Source organism: Neophocaena asiaeorientalis, unplaced genomic scaffold (genome assembly GCF_003031525.2).
Source record: "Neophocaena asiaeorientalis asiaeorientalis breed wild unplaced genomic scaffold, Neophocaena_asiaeorientalis_V1.1 scaffold342, whole genome shotgun sequence".
In the NCBI taxonomy this organism is placed as follows: Eukaryota; Metazoa; Chordata; class Mammalia; order Artiodactyla; family Phocoenidae; genus Neophocaena; species Neophocaena asiaeorientalis.
The window spans coordinates 3,069,123-3,086,744 of record NW_020174037.1 but is presented as its reverse complement, the minus strand read 5'-3'; the positions used below and the strand labels follow the sequence as shown (position 1 = coordinate 3,086,744).

The 17,622-nt window shown below is 37.3% G+C and overlaps 1 protein-coding gene across 1 annotated transcript in view; it reads right to left on the bottom strand.

Moving 5' to 3' along the window:
- Positions 1-3,677: 3,677 nt before the first annotated feature.
- The window catches only part of RAD23B (RAD23 nucleotide excision repair protein B), a 44,708-nt gene continuing 30,763 nt past the window's right edge, over positions 3,678-17,622 (bottom strand). Inside the window, exons 7-11 of the mRNA XM_024753657.1 lie at positions 17,340-17,467; positions 13,944-14,076; positions 12,231-12,358; positions 10,512-10,682; positions 3,678-5,359 (exon numbers count right to left, since the gene is read on the bottom strand). Of these exons, the coding sequence (XP_024609425.1) occupies positions 5,246-5,359; positions 10,512-10,682; positions 12,231-12,358; positions 13,944-14,076; positions 17,340-17,467 (674 nt within the window). The 3' untranslated portion in view covers positions 3,678-5,245. The remainder of the gene's footprint in view (positions 5,360-10,511; positions 10,683-12,230; positions 12,359-13,943; positions 14,077-17,339; positions 17,468-17,622) is intronic.

The following is a 17,622-nucleotide window of genomic DNA, read 5'->3' as shown; positions in this document are numbered from 1 at the left end:
TGGGTTTGGGGAGGTATGGGGTGGGGGTAATTGGGAGCTTTTTGTGCTGTTCCCACAACTTTTCTGGAAGCCTGAAATTGTGTAAGGATGAAAAAATTAAGGCTTTTTGCAAAAATGTTATAAAAATTATAACAAAATTTAAGATACAAAAATATTTTACAATTTAACAATAAATTAGTGAAAAGATTTCTCTCCTTCATAATTTCCTTACAAGTGGAGATAATATAAAAATTAGCTTAAATGATGTCAAACAAGCAGAAGCAGGCCTTACTGACAAAAAAAGACATCTGAAAATGAAACAAAAAAAAACCCACAAAATGCCCCCACCAAAAAATAGACTAAAATGCTAAAAAGTTGCAAGAAAAAAAAAAAAATCAACTCCAGGGTTCATAAAATCACCCAACCAAAAATAATAATAATAATAATTCTAACCTCAAGCTGTTCTCAGGCATAGCCCTACCAGTCCCATTCATTCTCATCTAATTTTTAACCAATTTTGAGATAATTTATCACATGTTCTAATCTGCTATTGTTGGCAAATAAAACCCAGTTGGCTTCTATGATTTACAATTTTGGACTTTGTTATAGATGGAAGCTGTCAATAACAAAACTCAGGATCCGTATCAAATATCCTTTGAGCCTTAAGGTGGCTATTCAACAAGCAGTAACCAATCTTGGCAGACACATGCTTGAAGGGTGGAAGGCCATGGACAGGAAGCCCATCTACAGCTAGTACACGTGTAGGATAGAGGTGCCCAACATTTTCATCACAGAAAACCTAATAGTTAAAACATTGGAGGAAAAAGGGTGAGGCTGCTCGGGGCGAGGGTTGGAGGCCAGCTTCCCCAGGCACCCTGAAGACCACCTCACGGTCTGGAGAGGAATACTATCTACAAACATCTATAACTCATTCTGAGCCAGGTGAGAAGAGAGGATCAGTAAGAATGGAAAATACGTTTTGAGTGAGACATGAGGCAGAAGTCTGGGATGAAGATTTTTAAATCTGTGCTCCTAGAAGACAAGTTATGCTGCACCTGTTGAAGGATCCATTACTATTCAAACGGTCTCTAAGATAGTATATCAAGCTCAATGGCAGACACCGTGTTTCCATTCACTTTGGAATCCACAGCACCACATGTGAAGCAATCTGTCATCGCTGACGTTTCTTTGGTCCTCCTCGCCTCTCCACAGTGCAAACCCTGCTTGTGGGGCCACTTTCCGTCAACTATATCATGATAGGGAAGGACTTTTATAACCGATTTGTCACTAGCAGTGTCCCTGTGGTTCCCCAACCTTTAGTGCACAGTGCTGTTATCTCTTGCCTACCAAGTCCAAGCCTTCTCCTGCCTCCTTGTCACTGCTCCTCCCATCCCCAAACTATCCACACACAGTTCTGGAAACTAGTCTGTCACCCAACAGGTCCAACTGCTATATCCCTCCCTCCAAGGTTCCATCTACTCTCTTCCAGCTGTGGTTAAGATCCTTGTTCGAATTGCCCCAGCTCTGATCCCAGGGCGCAGGGATTCCCAGATGCATTCATTTGACTTTTCTGTTCTGGTTGATTCATCACTATGCCAGGTGCTTTTCACAGCGCTTAGTGCTGAATTTAGTTATCTTGCTAAAGAGAAAGACATAGCATAGGAACAGCAAAGAATAATTTTAGACACCGCATACATGCCAAACAAGCACACCAGGCACACGATGCGCTCCTCCCTTTGATAATGAATATATGGGGGTGATACCACCCCTCTGGAAAGAACCCACGAGGGTCACAAGCAAAGCAAACTGAAGCTAAGACCTCAAGAGGCCAAGAATGCCAAATAGAGGGGGGAAAAGCATCACAATTTAACACATGATGGACCTAGTTGCAATTTTTTTTTTTTTTTTTTTTTTTTTTGCGGTACACGGGCCTCTCACTGCTGTGGCCTCTCCCGTTGCGGAGCACAGGTTCCGGACGCACAGCCTCAGCGGCCATGGCTCACGGGCCCAGCCGCTGCACGGCATGTGGGATCTTCCCCGGACCGGGGCACGAACCCGTGTCCCCTGCATCAGGAGGAGGACTCTCAACCACTACACCACCAGGGAAGCCCCTTGGTTGCAATTTAAAACAGGGGTGGCAGACTTTTTCTGTAAAGGGCAGATAATAATTATTTAGGTTTTGCTGGCCATAGTCTTTGTTGCAACTATTCAACAGCAAACCTCTTTAGCACAAAGGTAGCTGCTTATAGACAATATGTAAATAAATGAGCATGCCTGCGTTTCAATAAAACTATTTATGGACACTGGAATTTGAATCAATCTTCACGTCATAAAATCCTTTTTGTAAAAACAACACAAAAACAAAAAACATTAAAAAATGTAAAGGCCATTCTTAGCTCATGGCTCATACAACAGACGGTGAGCCAGATTTGGCTCATGGGGCTGCAGTTTGCCAGCCCCTGGCTTAGAACAAAGTGGAACAAAATGGACACTGGGCCGTCAACTGGAAGGACACACTGTACCTGAGATGCACAGCTAGGGAACTCACCAGAACACAGACGTGGTCATGAAAGACTCCCCAAAACTGCTTACTTTGGGTTGAATATTTTGTAGCTATCTTAGGCTGGCTGATACAAGAAAAGAAGTATGGAAAAGGGGGAACTCACTGAAATCTCTAAAAGCTCTCATGAACTTTGATTACATTCTATCAAGTATCCCATCTCTGTGTTGATATTTCAGCTGAGAACACAAACAGGAGACCCAATAACATCGACCTAGTGCCTGGCCTCCTACACACTATGTTCACCAATTAGTGAAGAAAACAGAAGGATAAGTAATAGAGGCACCATCAACTTCCAATCTAAGATTCCATATGGTAAAATCATTTAAAAAATGAGAAATGCCATGTTGGATATATTGAAAATATTTTATAATTAATTCTCTAGAATCCTAGCCATCTAGTACAAGAAAAAATTGTATGGTGTAACACTTCAGTATTTTTAAACAATGTAAAGACATATTTGACTAGGGGATGGCAATAAGAATTGAACAAATAGAAACCTAAGCTTCCTCATTTTCCACAGAGCAACTCAACAATAAATATATTTCAGGAAACAGATGACAGAATACCTCAAATGCAAAATTCCAAAGTCATGTAGTCACTTAGATTAACCAAAACTGTTTGTAAATTAAAAGATAACAGCAAAAGGTCACAAAAAGCCTATTTCTTTCATAGCGTCATGGGTGATTCTTTAAGCAGATAAACAAAGTACTGTAAAGAATGGTCAAAACTTGGCTTGAACTGTCTTCTGGTAATTATTAATCCCACTATTTGTAGTTTTGTTGTCCAAGGACAAAAGCTCCATGTGATCGATCACCTTCTGCTGTCACTTTCCAGAGAAAAGAGAGGCTGCTGCTGGTTGTTTTTTCCCTTTTCCAGCTTTCACTATGCTCTAAGCAATTAGTGGCAGATAAAATATCGTTAAAATAAAGTATCCCATTTTCTCACCAGAACTGCCACCCCTCTTCCCAACTCATTGTTCTGCTTTGAAAGATGAACATATTTAGAAATCCTCATTTTATTCTGAGACATTTCTGCATAATCCATTATAAAACATACAGGTAATACAAAATCCAAAGGTCCTGTTGTGTTTGTGGAATAAACACGTGAAGATTAAACTACATGATGACACCATGGGGAGAAATCATGGTTTCGTTTATTTTCATGAGATAGTTCATGAGTGCATGATGTAAAAGCTTAAAAGTTGTCACCAAACTGTGCTAAGTATTATTAAGAGATTATGCAGGAAGAAATCTGTGCAAATTCATCTTCTTCACTCAGTATCAGATAGTAGAAAAAAAACATTTCTTTAAACAGTTTTTTTTATATTCAGGAAAACAGATTTGAAAAACTGAACAGGTAGACACCTGCTCCCTCTTTATGATCAAATAACAATGACAATGAAGGAGATTCCAAAGAAAAAAGCTGAGATGAAAAAAATCCAAATAAAAGCCAACACTGCTATTAAGATTTTTCTTTTAATATGCCATGAGATATCTTGATTGTATATTTTCCAAAGTACTTTTCCAGCCGCATCTCCCAGCCCTTCCAAAAGATTTCTCCAGTCTGTCCAATGCAATAAAGGATGCTAGATCATAGTTCTGTCCACCTTCTCTTTTTGAAAGCAAATAATCCTAAATGACTTTAATGGTCATACATTCTTATCTAATAAGGAAAAACATTTACAAAGATCAGAAACCCAGTTTTGAGACATTTGCATTAATTTTGAACTGAATCAGCATTTTGTGGGTTTTAAAAAAGGCAGCAGTTGGAATTCATGACTTGCTGACAAACACATTTCTGCTGAGGGAAGGGGAAGACAGGGATAGTGAATGCTGCATTTCTCCATTGGCCCCAAATTGCTAATTCCACAACGGGATACATCAAAAGCAAACATGCAACTGTGGTTTTAAAACTTTTTACTGCAATATAACAATGAAGTAAACAGTAATTAGACACCTACCAATTTCCCCCCCAAAACAAACCCAAAAAATGTAAACAGGAAAATAACTCTGCCTATACTTGTACAGCTTCTCAAATCATGTTAGAAGGGTCTCACATTCAATGATCAAGAAATTTAAAATAGCAGTAATTATTTTCATTTTAAGAAAAGACTCCCCCTCTCCCCCCTCAACCCCAAGTATTTATCATGAAAGAATGGGCTTTCTTACACATTAATTTTATACTTATTTGAAGCAGCAACAATAACCATCAATAATTTGGCATTTCTGTTTACAGTTGCTCCAATTTTTTTTTTTTTTTTTAATTTCACAAAGCCATTATCCAGTGTTGCCATAAAATAGGGACTGTAGATTCTAGGTAGCAAAGATTCTTTCTGAAACCACTGTTAAAGTCAAAGAAATATAAAGCAGGGCATTACACTAAATTTCTGGATCTAGTACACTAAAAAGAGTGAAACCTAGGAAAAGTTACCTACTGTTTTATAGAGGAAATAAAGACCTGCAAAAGCTGACTTTTGGTTGTATAATATTTTACACGCTGTGTGGATCTGCGGCATCTGCTAATTGAAGCAGACATGCACGGTATTTATCCCTGCCCTGTATCCTAGACCCCCCTCCCCACCCCCAAGAATCTACTACCTTATACCAAGTATTGTGGATATGAGCCCAAGTCATCCCAGACAATCCAGTGAACAAAGTTAGTGTAATGCACTGGTGTGAAGTGTGAGATAAAAAAAAGTCCCTTTCAATCTTCATCAAAGTTTTGCTGTAGAAGAAAATTGGCAGCCAAGTTCTCATTCTTCTCACAAGCAAAATATGCTTGTATCACAAGTCCTTCAGGAAATCCTAATGCCTTTAACTGGAAGAAAAGAAAGAAAACATATTATGGAGTCTAGCATAGCACTACTGACAGATCATCACTTGAAAACATACTATAAAGGACACAAAGAAGCTTGAGAATTTTACATGAATTCACCCCTATCTGAATATGGAGTCATTGTCCAATTCAAGGGGGTAGACAGAACCCAGGCCCTTTCCTGTAACCACCTACAAATTCTTTGTTCCTAGTTAAAGCTATTAGGCTAACAGATACTTTGATAACACTCATTGGCATTAACACTAGAAATTAGCTTCTGTGGTGGTTTAAAAATAAATGACTTTACAGAAATCTGTAAATTAAATGGCTTTTAGTACATAAGTGGTGAAGCTATGGATGAGAGCAACCAGAGGTTGCTAATTATTTGTAAAGAGAGCCCCATCTTTCATTAGGGTCATATATTACTCAACCTCCTTGCCTTATGAAACACTTCATACTACAAAAATGGGTGGTCAATTATTAGTAATATTTCATGATATATTTTTGAAATCAAGACATATGGTGTTTGATTTTTATTTGCTTAATTTTTATAGCATTTTAAATGGTGATATGACCCATTTAATTTTTGTCTCCCTAGTCTATTAAAAATCACTTGTGGGCTTCCCTGGTGGCGCAGTGGTTGAGAGTCCGCCTGCCAATGCAGGGGACATGAGTTCGTGCCCCGATCCGGGAAGATCCCACATGCCGCAGAGTGGCTGGGCCCGTGAGCCATGGCCACTGAGCCTGCGCGTCCAGAGCCTGTGCTCCTCAACGGGAGAGGCCACAACAGTGAGAGGCCTGCATACCGCAAAAAAAAAAAAAATCACTTGTAACTCAGTAATTGCTGCTATTAAAAGCCTTTAAACACTCAGGTCAACTGTCTAATTCCCTAGGTTCAGCCAAATGTTATTATGTCAGCCAAATGTTATTTATGAACCCCCTTCCTCAACTGTTTCAATCGTCTTGCATTAGACTATATCAAGAAACGACTTTTAAAAACTGGGCAAAAGTCCCGATTCAGCACGATTATATTCATCCATGAAAGGAGAAGAAACTCAAAAATGATTTTGTTACCTAGGTCTTGTCCAGATTAAAGCTGGGCTAGCTGAAGTAAAAGGTAGATAGGGCACGATCCAACTATATTGCTTCTACAAGACACACACTTTAGATTCAAAGACACAAATATGCTGAAAGTAAAAGGATGGAAAAAGATATATACCATGCAAACAGTTACAAAAAGAGAGCTGAAGTGGCTATATTAATATCAGACAAAACAGACTTTAAGATTAAAATTGGTACTAAAACAAAGGACATTTTATGATGATAAAACAATCAGAAAGACTTCATTATAAACATAGAGAACAACAGAGCCCCCAAATACATGAAACAAAAACTGACAGACTTGAAGGGAGAAATAACCAATTCAACAATAGTTGGAGACTTTAATATCCCCATGTTCTATAATGCATACGAGAAGGCAGAAGACTGACAAGGATATAGAAGACTTGAAAAATACTATAAACCAACCAGACCTAACAGACATTTAGAGAACACTTAACAACAGCAAATTATACACCCTTCTCAAGTATACACAGAACATTCTCCATAAAGACCATGTTAAACCATAAAACAAGCCCCAATACATTTAAAAGGATTAAAATTATACAAATTATGTTATCTGACCACGATGGAATGAACTTAGAAATCAATAACAGAAGGAAATTTGGAAAATTCATAAATGTGGAAACTGATACAATCCTAAATAACCTACAGATCAAAGAAAAAAATGACAGAAGAAAATAGAAAATAGTTTGAGATGAATGAAAATAAAACCACAACACACTAAAACTTATGGGATGCTGCTGTAGCAGTGCTTGGAGGAAACCTTCTAGCTGTAAATATCTACAGGCATACCTCAGAGATACTGCAGGTTCGGTTACAGACCACTGCTATAAAGCGAATATCGCAATGAAGCGGGTCACACGAATTTTTGGTTTCCCAATGCATATGAAAGTTACGTTTACACTATACTGTAGTCTATTAAGTGTGCAGCAGCATCATGTCTAAAAAAAACAATGTACATACTTTAATTAAAAAATGCTTCATTGCCGAAAGATGCTAACCATCATCTGACAGCACAGGGTTGCCCCAAACCTTCAATTTATAAAAAATGCAATTAACTGCAAAATGCAACAAAGTACAATAAAAAGAGGTATGCCTATGTATTAAGACAGATATAAAATCAATCATCTAAGCTTCAACCTTAAGAAACTAGGAAAAAAAAGAGAAAACTAAATCCAAGGCAAGCAGAAGGAGATAAAATAGAGACTAGAAAAAACACAGAATCAACAAAACCAAAAATTCTCACTTTTTTTCTTTAAATCAACAACACTGACAAACCTTTACCTAAACTGACAGGGAAAAAAAAAGAAATCTGAGGATTCAAATGACTAAAATCAAAAATAAATGTTGGAACATTACCACTTTTTATAGAAATAAAAACTACTATCAGGGAATACTGAGAACAACTAAGTTGTTGTATGCTAACAAACTAGATAACATATATGAAATAGACAAATTCCTAGAAAGATAAAAACCACCCCAACTGACTCAAGAAAAAAAGGAAAAATCTGAATAGCCCTATGACAAACAAAGAGATTGAATTAGTAGTCACAAAACTTCCCCAAAAGCCAGGCCCAGATAACTACACTGGTGAATTCTACCAGCCGTTTAAAGAAAAATTAACACCAATTCTTCATAAACTCTTCCAAACAACAGACGAGGAGGGAACTCATTCTGTAAGGCCAATATTACTCTGATACCAAAACCAGACAAAGACATCACAAGAAAACTACAGACCAATATTCCTTATGAATACAGATGCAGAAATCCTCAACAAAATACTAGCAGGCCAATTCCAGCAACACCCCAGGAATGCAAGGTTAGGCCAACATACAAAAAAATCAATCAGCGTAATAAGGCATATTAACGGAAAAAGGGACACAACCACACAATCATCTCAATCAACACACAATTTGACAAAATCCCACACCCTTTGTGATTAAAAACATCCAACACACTAGGAATAGAACTTCTTCAACCTGATAAAAGGAATCTAATGAAACGCACAGCTAACATCAAACTTAATGGTGAAAGACTAAATGTTTTATTTTATTTTCCTCTAAGATCTGGAACAAGATAAAGATGTTGGCTCTCGCCACTGCTATTCAACTATACAGAGGCGGCTCTAGATAGGACAATTAAGCAAATATATATATATATATATATATATATATATATATATATATAATATGTACATATTAATAATAAATAAAGGACATCCAGATTGAAAAAGAAGTAAAACTATGTCTACCTGCAAATGATATCTTAAATATAGAAATCCTTAGGAACACACACACAATCAGAATAAATGAGTTCAGAAAGGTTGCAAGATACACAAAATTAAATTGTATTTCTATATAACTAGCAATGAACAATCCAAAAATAAAATTAAGAAAGACAACTCTCTTTATAACAGCATCATAAAGAATAAAAATACTTAGAAATAAATTTAGCAAACTGAAGACTAAAGAAATTTCTGAAAGAAATTATGGAAATTCAATATGGAAAGACATCCCATTCTGTGTTCATGGCTTGGTAAAGACTTAATATTGCCAACATGGCAATACTCCCCAAAATGATCTACAGAAAAAAAACACAGTATCTATCAAAATTCTAGCCAGTTTTCTTTTTGCAGAAATTGGACAAGCTAATCCTAAAATTGATATGAAATTGCAAGGGAACCACAGAGCCGAAACAATCTTGGGAAAGAAGAACAAATATGGAGCTCTCACACTTCCAGATTTCAAAACTTACAAAGCCAGAGTAATCAAGACAATGAAGGACTGGCATAAGAATAAACATATAGATCGGAACAGAACTGAAAGCCCAGAAATAAACCCTCACATTTATGGTCAACATATTTTCAACAAGGATGCCAAGACAAGTTAATGGGGAAAGAACAGTATTTTCAATAAATGGTGCTGGGGCAACTGGATATACACAGGCAAAGGAAATGGGTAGGCTCCTACACCTCACACCGTAAACAAAAAGTAACTCAAAATGGATTATAGGCATTTTACATTGCATAAATGTAGTAAGAGCTATAAAACTCTTTGGAGAAAATAGAGGCTTAAATCTTCTGACCTTGGATTAGGCAATGTTCTCTTCTATGACACCAAAAGCACAAGCAACAAAAGAAAAAATGTCTCCAACACAGAAATCAAGATTTGATAACTGTAACCTCAAAAAAAAGTTGCTCTAGAACAAGTGAGGCAATTGTCTATTTTCACTTCTATTTATTTGAGGGGGAAAAAATAACACTGCAATATATAAAGTATCTTTTAAGAAAAACATAGTTACAAACTTGAACACTTGATATGTTTGTCATAAACAAAGACTAATTATAGTTCCAATGATTTTCTAAGTATTAGGTTAAAATGCACTTTCTCTGATTTCCATCTCAAAACACTTTGTAGGATAAGACAGGGCAAGTACTATGATTTCCTATTTACAAATGTTAACAAAGGGGTCTAGAGAAAAATGAATGACTAGTCACAGTATCATAAAAACTAGGTTACTGCAGTGACACATGTATGGGCAGACATAAGGATGAAAAGAGAATCAGGATACCAGGTTCTGATGTTTACTACACATGTATTTTATGAAAATATTCATATACATATCTATTTACATTTTAGAGACAACAGTGAAATAAAATTTTAAATATAAATTAAAAATGGATAATCTTGAATTGGGCATATACTTTAAGATCATTTTTCTAAAACATCAATGAAAATTTTAGTTTCTTGATATACTGATAACTATTTCATGCTAGACTGATATTCAGTGCTAGTCCCTTGGCTTCACAAAGAACACAATGGAGAGCAGGGCTGAGAAGAGACTGTCTCCACTGCAGTCCCTAGGTTAATAATGCTCTATTTGGCTCTGTCTAGTAAGAGCTATCTACTGTGATGGAAATACTCTATATCTGGGCTATCCAGTGCAGGAGCCACTAACCCCATGTGACTACTGAGCATCTGCAATGTGGCTAGTGTGACTAGGAACTGAATTTCTAAGTTTTACTGAAACTCACCCTTTCTATAGCTTCTTTTTCCTGAGGCGTTACTTGAATGTAGTTCATATGACCACTTCCAGCTTCTGCGATTCCTCCACTGCCACCTCCACTGCCTCCTCCTTGACCACCAGCTTCTTGAACTGGTTCATTTAACATCTGAATAAAATGCTCCTGATGTTGGCTAATTTGCTGCAGTGATTTGAAGGACAGAGAAAAACAAGACATTGATATAAAGTATCTTCAGGAAAATAAGAATTCTAATACAAATAAGAGAGAAAGTAATAACTTTGCAACTGCATTATTTTAGAATGATTCTGGATTATTCAGTCTCTGGAAGGATATGATTTCTTGTACATTAAAGAAGCTTCGTATTTCTGAGGTAAACAGTGAAGAATTAAAAGAATCCAAATTCTCTTTCATAAACACTCCCACCACCCCTGTCATTGTTAAAAAACTACTTGATGTATAAGAAAAAATAGAAGTTATATATATGTATATATATATATATATTTTATCCTCCACACTAGTAGGCAGTAGAATGCTGTAACAGGGGTCCATGATCCCCGGGCCATGGACCGCTACTGGTCTGTGGCCTGTTGGGAACTGGGCTGCACAGCAGGAGGTGAGCGAGCAAGCAGGCGGGCGGGCAAGCGAGCCAAGCTTTAACCGTATTTACAGCCGCTCCCCATTGCCCCCCATCAGCGCCTGAGCTCCGCCTGTCAGATCAGCAGAGGCATTCGATTCTCATGGGAGCGCAAACCCTACTGTGAACTGTGCGCTCCTTATGAGAATCTAATGCCTGATGATCTGAGGTGGAGCTGAGGCGGTGATGCTAGCGCTGGGGAGCGGCTGCAAATACAGATTAGCCTTAGCAGAGAGGTCTGACTGCACAGAGACCATAATAAATCAGTTGCTTGCAGACTCATATCAAAACCCTGTCAGTGAGTGGCAAGTGAAAACAAGCTCAGGGCTCCCACTGGCTCTGCATTATGGTGAGCGGTAGAATTATTTCATTACACATTACAGTGCGATAATAAGGGAAATAAAGTGCACAATAAAGGTAATGCACTTGAATCATCCCCGAACCATCCTCCCCCACCCTGGTCCATGGAAAAACTGTCTTCCACGAAACCAGTCCCTGGTGTCAAAAAGGTTGGGGACTGCTGCTATACAAAACTCAAATATTTCATGACCTGAGCATTAAAATAAGCCCACAGGGCTTCCCTGGTGGCGCAGTGGTTGAGAGTCCGCCTGCCAATGCAGGGAACACGGGTTCGTGCCCCTGTCTGGGAAGATCCCGCATGCCGTGGAGCGGCTAGGCCCATGAACCATGGCTGCTGAGCCTGTGCTCCGCAACGGGAGAGGCCGTAACAGTGAGAGGCCCGCGTACCACAAAAAAATAAATAAATAAAAATAAAATAAGCCCATAGGTATGTTTTCTATGAGGTAGTGCGCCACTAGTAATAAGCTTGGGAAAGAGAGACCTAGACAGTTCAACATTTCTTTTTGCTAGAGTTTCTCAGATTCTTTAATAAAGTGTTTCCCAAACAAATATCTAACCCAATCCCCACCCCCAATTCTCGTTTTATCAGTACATCTATCTATAGCATATTCTACTAAGTGCAGCTTAGAAGAACAGTTTATAGACTTGGTGAAGGAGAAGGGGTGCTCATGGACTTCTACAAAATGTGATATACTCTAAACCCATTTTTGGAAATTAACTGATTAAATAGTCACCTGCAGTAACTGAGGATTTTCTCGACCTATCTGTTGTAGCAATGCTGGAAGCAGGGAAGGATTCTGTTGAATAATTTGTCTCATCTGTTGAAACTGAGGCTGATTCCGTAAAAATTCAAGAGGGTGTCCTAAAATACACATGAACACTTTTAAACAAAAATAGGAATTACATATACAAACATAATCTAGACAGCAAACACTGTCAAGAAAAAATATGATCTGAATTCTCAGATGTATATAAAATGAAGTAAATAATGAAAACATCTTCAAACTGCACCAGCTTGCAAGTCTCATACTGCAGAAATTATTCCTATTAGCCAAGGTAGAGAGTACAGAACACTAAAAAAACAAAGTTTTCCTACAATTGCCCTGGGCACTCAATATTATCAAGTAACACCGAGAACTTGTGCCCCTCGTGCACTCTATCAAAATAAAAAGTATTAAAAGTTGTTCTTGATGCTCAAAAGTTCCTAAGAAAAATATATACCAGGATTAAGAAACGCAAAAAACGTACCTACTTTAATTGCATTCAAAACAATCATGCTTTTGAGGTTACTAAGAGTAATGAGAATTTTTTAGATGTACACTGTCATCTAAATTATTCAAGACAATCATTCAAATTAAAAATGGCCACATCGGGCTTCCCTGGTGGCGCCGTGGTTGAGAGTCCACCTGCCGATGCAGGGGACGCGGGTTCGTGCCCTGGTCCGGGGAGATCCCGCATGCTGCGGAGCGGCTGGGCCCGTGGGCCATGGCCACTGGGCCTGCGTGTCCGGAACCTGTGCTCCGCAATGGGAGAGGCCACAGCGGTGAGAGGCCTGCGTACCGCCAAAAAAAAAAAAAGGCCACATCATATGGTTATTTATTCTTCTTTGTGTAACACCAGTTTTACAGAAGAAGAAAACGAGACTCTCAGAAACTAAGTTACCCAATAACTGCCACTAAATGGGACAGCACCCCAAATCTGAACCAAAGCTGTGGCCTCCTCTTCTATTTCCATGCTGAATCTCAGGAAATGAGAGCCTATCCTCCGGGAGACTGCACACAAAGTGCTTAGGGATTTCTGTCAACCAGAGATGACTGCCATAATTAGAGCTAGGAAATACATAAAAGAATGGTCTCTTCAAAAGTAACAGTTTGAATTACTTTACCAATTTTACAAAGAAATAATGAAAGAGAACATTAAATAATTTCTAGGACTACCACGGGCTCCAGGCTTTGCTTTCTAGTCAAACCTTTGCCAATGGAAGAGTGGGTGCTGTAAAGACACCTGAATTCAAGCTCTGCTTTCACCTCTAGATTCAAGATATTAAACCTCCCAGGTTTTATTTCCTTGGTTCTATAATAACCATTAAGATCCTACTGGCTTTGAAGACATTTACTGGGAGAGAAAGAGACAAGGTGAGAAAACCGTTCCAAACGGCTTCAGAATATAACACTAAATGCAAACTGGAAAGCATCTCTTCCTTAGAATAAGCTAAACAGAATATGCCCTTTACCAAAACTGCAGTAATGATGTTTAATATAAATGAGAATATCTTTTATATCCACTTAGTATAATTTCTTTTGGGCCCTTCTCTAACACTGAATAGAGAATTTAAGAGTTACTGAGATGCTCTGGGAATGAACTTCATCTCAAAAGTATTTTAGATTAAATTATTTTTTACTAAAGATTCAGGACCATTTCCTCCCCACTGAAAGATTCCACTTTACCTCCAGAACTTGTTGTCGTAGTCGTTGCTGTCGTAGTTGCTGCTGCTGCAGCCACTGAAGACTGAGGAGCCCCAGTACTCGCTGCTGGAGGGGGGTCAACCACAGCCTGACTTTCTCTATCTCCGGGAATTCCCTATAACAAAATTTCCAAGCTTTAAAATCGCTCATCATTCAAAGTTAGTTAAACATTACACAGAGTAAGAGACTTATGAATCTATTTAATATCCTTGTCTAATTTCTAAAAGCATCAAACCGATGTCTGTTTCAATTAAATGTAAAGGATCAAGACATATCTGAAATCTTCACATATTCAAATTAGATTAGAAATGGCCTCAATGTGGTATAGATAAACCCATACTACTATAATATACAGCATTGTCCAACAGAACTTTCCATGATGATGTAACAGCTCTATATCTATGCTGTCCAATAAAATACCCATTAGCCCCAAGTAGCTACTGAGAACTTGAAATGTGACTAATGGTACTAAGACACTTAAAATTTTAACTTACTTTTAATTTTCTTAAATTTAAATAGCTACTTGTACTTAATAGTACTCAACAGCTACCCTACTAGACAGTGTACATCTAGGATATAAAGTAAATAATTCTGCAATTAAAAAAATACATCATGAAATGTTTATCCAGCAACACATCTTAACATCTAACACCAAAGTATTGGGCAAGACCCTAAACTTGCATAGAAGTAATGGTGTCTAACATTATAAGGCTAATTATTTACATTTTCAAAGTATCAACACAAATCTTATTAAAATTAGACATATCTGGCTTTTATGTTATATATCACTCTAATTGATTTTTGAACCTCACAGAAACTTTCACCAGCTCAGTGGCAGAAAGGATTGTATTTTTAACCCTAGCCTTAAGATCATCCAAAGAGATTTTGATGCACACATGGCAGTTGTGAAGTGATCACTGGAAAAAGAGTCTAATGGAGACAGAGCAGGTGATGACAGCGGCCAAGTGAGGAGGATGTCCTCTACTGATCCATGGTTCTGAGAGAGTGTCATCCAGAAATGTATCACATACAAAAACTTAAAATTGATTATTCAAAAATTACAAAAAGTAAAGGGAATTCCCTAGCGGTTCAGTGGTTAGGACTCCACACTTTCACTGCCGAAGGCATGGGTTCAATCCCTGGTCAGGTAACTAAGATCCCACAAGATGCATGGCACAGCCAAAAAAAAAAGTAAATAGGTATAAAACAATCTTAAATAATTAAGTATTTAGGTAATGCTTTTTCTAAGTTTGTGGCATTTATCTTCTGAAGTTATTATAACTTAAAACTGCACTAAGATTTTTGGAACACCCCTATTTTGATAAGCGATTTATAAGACTTCTCATATATAACTTATTAAAGTCTTTATGAAATCTTCGTAGATTTTAGAAGGAGAATAAAGGAGAAAATATTGTATTTGAATATGAGATGGTAATAGTAATGTCTTCCATTTCCCAGTAAATCAGAAGCCAATATCATAAACATATGAAGAATGAACGGTAATAAACAGCAGGATAATGGCTGCCTATATTAGAAGTTTATTGTAGGCATTGCAAACAAATGTTTTTTACAATCCACCAATTCAAACCCTTAGATGAGGAGCTATCAAGTGCTAACAAACTATATAGACTGAGGATCCAAAAGCCTCCATCAAATTCTCAAACAAGTTTGTTAAACTAAAAAGTTAATCACCATTGCTACAGGTCTACCTCAAATTCTCATAGTATTTAGCCCTTTATTAGATCATTATTTCTCCTTTCCCATACACTCACCCTCACTTACACAGAAGTGTCAAAAACTAGTAACAGTTAAAGGTAGCCCCTTTTTTCCAGTCTATGAAACAAACAGTAAATATATAAAACTTTAAACTGTTTCATGAACTTATCTCTCATCTATTCATTTGTATTTGATGCTAAATAGCAGCAACTGTGTAAAGAGTGATCCATTTTTTATACCTCAAAATTTCAAATCTATTAGATCAAAATATTTGATATCATTAAATTTATGCAGAATTCCAAATCAGGTATAAATTAAAGCCATTCTATGAAAGGAAAGGCAATATTTTAACATAATATGTATTTTTGGGGGGAGGGGAGGAATGAGCGGCAACCACAAACAGATCCACAGTAACTATCAATCCAGTATGATTCCTCAATTTCAAACAAAATGATAATTAAATGAACTGCCAGCATTTTAAAGACTCTCAAGAGGACAATGGGAAAAAGAATTCAAATGATAAAATGATATGCTAAGAAAAGGTTTTGTGACTCTCATGCAAATAAGTAGGCAAATGACTGGTGGTAGAGAAGCACAGTTATCTGCTCATGACAGGGACTCTCCTGAAACTACGCTCTCAAAAGGAGTTTCTAACAGAAGTACAACTGGAAACAAAGGAATGGATTAAACTTGTGGATGGTATTCCCCAAAGAGTTAGGATCTGAGATGATATTTAAGGTAATTGAGACTTTTGATAATATTCCAACACACCAAGGAATTACACAATAAAATGTTAAGACTAAAAAGTTAATCCAATGTTATTGCAAACTTCTACACTTTGCTTTTGACCCATGTCACATTTGTAAAACAGACATTCATTGTCATAAAATATCATGGGTTTCAGTCCATGCCCACAACAATCTATTTCTCAAAAACCTTCATTAGTAGAAAACAAAACCCAATAATTTATTCAAAATTCCCTCGACTGCTACTGACTATAAATAAGCTAACAATTCAAATGCCAATAGAACCAGTCATAATATCATACATTAAATTAAATGCATGATGCTGCCAGGTAATAGGGAATGGACAGGAAGACAGTGAATTAAAGAGTCTACAACCTAAAACTTTTCCTAAATCTGGGATCTGAGTTGTCCAGATAAACCAGATTACCTGAACTTTTAAGTGAAATCTCCCAGTTTTTAAAAGCTGGCAACTAATTAAGAAATTTACACATAGTACAAAATTTGGCTTGGGCTTCCAACTTGAAACTTTTGCTCTAAATAGCACATCCAGGATTATGCTTGGCAGGCAAAAAAGCTACTAAAATGTTGGATTCAATTAGATTTAAAATCTGCCCCACCCCTACCCCTCTAACACACAGCTGTCATCCTTTGAGGGTACTACTCCAAGTGGATAGCAAATTTTACAACCCATTTAGCCACGTTGTTTTCTAATTGAAAATCCTATCAAAATCTTTTAGAAGAGGTTACATTTTATTAACACAAAATGTTAACACACTAAGAAAAATAAAAGCGTTATGTAAATTATCTAGCATACATCATTATTATCTTCTGAATTGTTACTATCCCTTTAAAATCTCTGTTTCTTTGAGATTTTGTTCTTAAACAACTAGAACAAAGAAAGCAAAATGTTTCTCACCATTAAAAGATACTCCACTGCTCTGTCAGGGTTGTTGAAACTGGCTCTCAGGGCTGCAATTACTTGCTCTCGTTCGTAGCCCATTGACATGATCTCAGTTACCATATTCTCATAAGACTGACCTGTCACTAAAAAAAGGTGTGTGTGGGTGGAAGAAGGGGAAAGAAAAAGAAAATTTAATAAATAAACAATCTCCATGTAATGTGAGTGCATATATGTATACACTGTTTCAGGCACTACAGTGCCAGGAATACAAAGATGAGTAACCGTTATCAACTACAAC